We start from the raw sequence: 1,526 nt of genomic DNA on the forward strand, positions 1-1,526 counted from the left end.
TATGTTTATTCAGTTAAAAATGTTAACCATGAAAAAACATATTCACCTCCAAATCATAGTGCAGCAAATAGAGCGGCTGCTCCCGTCGTCTTTTATCCACCGCCTTTTCTTTTTGTTACGTYTTTATTTTTCTTAAAATGAGTCCACAAACTATCACTATTGTTTCTACATCATTATCCRTGTTTGGTTATTCTAAATTCCSGTATGCTATGCTGGGAGTTTTATGGATTTTCTTCTGGAATCGCGATGTTCGTGACTGGAATCAGTTAGTGTTGCTCCTGCCTTGGAGACACGAACCGATCGAACCTGTTGTACTTTTATCAGCTCTGTGGTCACAGAGGTTTGGAGAATCGGCCGACTTGTAATGTGGGACTTACCTAACCGGTCCGGGATAAATCCATTCTCCTGTCTCTTCGCGGGGCCTTTTCCCCTTTGCAAAGAAACTTTCCAAAATCATCTGATCTGTTTCTTACTCATTTTGCTGCTTGTGGGCTCAGCGTTGGTGCGCAAGTAACAGAGAGAATCCGGTTAAAGGATTTTCAAAATAAAAGATCCTCCAGACTCAAATAATACATAAAAAGGAAATATTTAATTATTTCTTGCGCGGCCCGATACCAATTGGTCCACGGACCGGTACCGGTCCGTGGACCGGGGATTGGGGACCACTGCCCTATGGCATGGTATGCTATGGTATGGTAAATGGTGTTATGGTATAGCGTGTGGTATACATTATGATACATGCTGTTTGGTAAACAGTGGTATGTTGTGGTGTTGTACAGTATGGCGTCTTACCGGGCCGTGGCAGGATGCAGAGGCGTTCAGAGGTCGACACTCATCATGACAGGTTTTGCACAAAGACCCATCAACGTATTCAGGAACAGCTCTGCAACAGAACGGATGCAAAGGATGAAATATCACATCCCAAACCACAGTCTGGCTTCAGCTGCATGATGTCATTAGACGTCTCAAYCAGAGTTAACTACGTTATATAGAGAAGGTAATATCATCATTACCTCATCATGTTTTTAAAACAATTTCTATTAATGTACTTGAATGTTAAAGTGTCAAAGCAGACGTGATGTTTGGACGACCTTTACCCCTGATAGTCACACTGCTCCACACACACGGTGCCTCGCTGGAACGTCTTGCATGACACGCACTGGCCGGGCCCCGGGCCCCAGCAGCCCCCCTCACACAGCGGATGGCAAACAAGCCTCTCCTTCTCTGGAAATACAAACAGCAAATGAAGCACATAACACCTTTTAATATGCGATTTCTGTTGGCTTAATATCATRTCAGCAAATCTTGAGAATAAAATTGTAATATYACAGGAATAAAGTCACAATATTATGACTTTATTCTTGTAATTTTATTATTTTTTATTTTCTTAGAATGGTCCTAATACCCCATCATACTGTTGCTCTATTGTATAAAATCCAAGTAAAACACGCTGAAGTTCATGGACAAAAAGTGGGTGTGAATACTTTTTGCAATGACTTGTGAGCGCCGGGCGTTGAGCTCCAGAC

The 1,526-nt window shown here is 42.3% G+C and overlaps 1 protein-coding gene across 1 annotated transcript in view; it reads right to left on the reverse strand.

Annotated features, from left to right (window-relative positions):
* Nucleotides 1-1,526, reverse strand: part of erbb2 (erb-b2 receptor tyrosine kinase 2) — a 39,705-nt gene that overhangs the window by 9,660 nt on the left and 28,519 nt on the right. Inside the window, 3 exon segments of the mRNA XM_017310689.1 lie at nt 664-670; nt 739-883; nt 1,098-1,312. Of these exon segments, the coding sequence (XP_017166178.1) occupies nt 664-670; nt 739-883; nt 1,098-1,312 (367 nt within the window).

This window comes from Poecilia reticulata, linkage group LG19, assembly GCF_000633615.1.
Source record: "Poecilia reticulata strain Guanapo linkage group LG19, Guppy_female_1.0+MT, whole genome shotgun sequence".
Classification (NCBI taxonomy): Eukaryota; Metazoa; Chordata; class Actinopteri; order Cyprinodontiformes; family Poeciliidae; genus Poecilia; species Poecilia reticulata.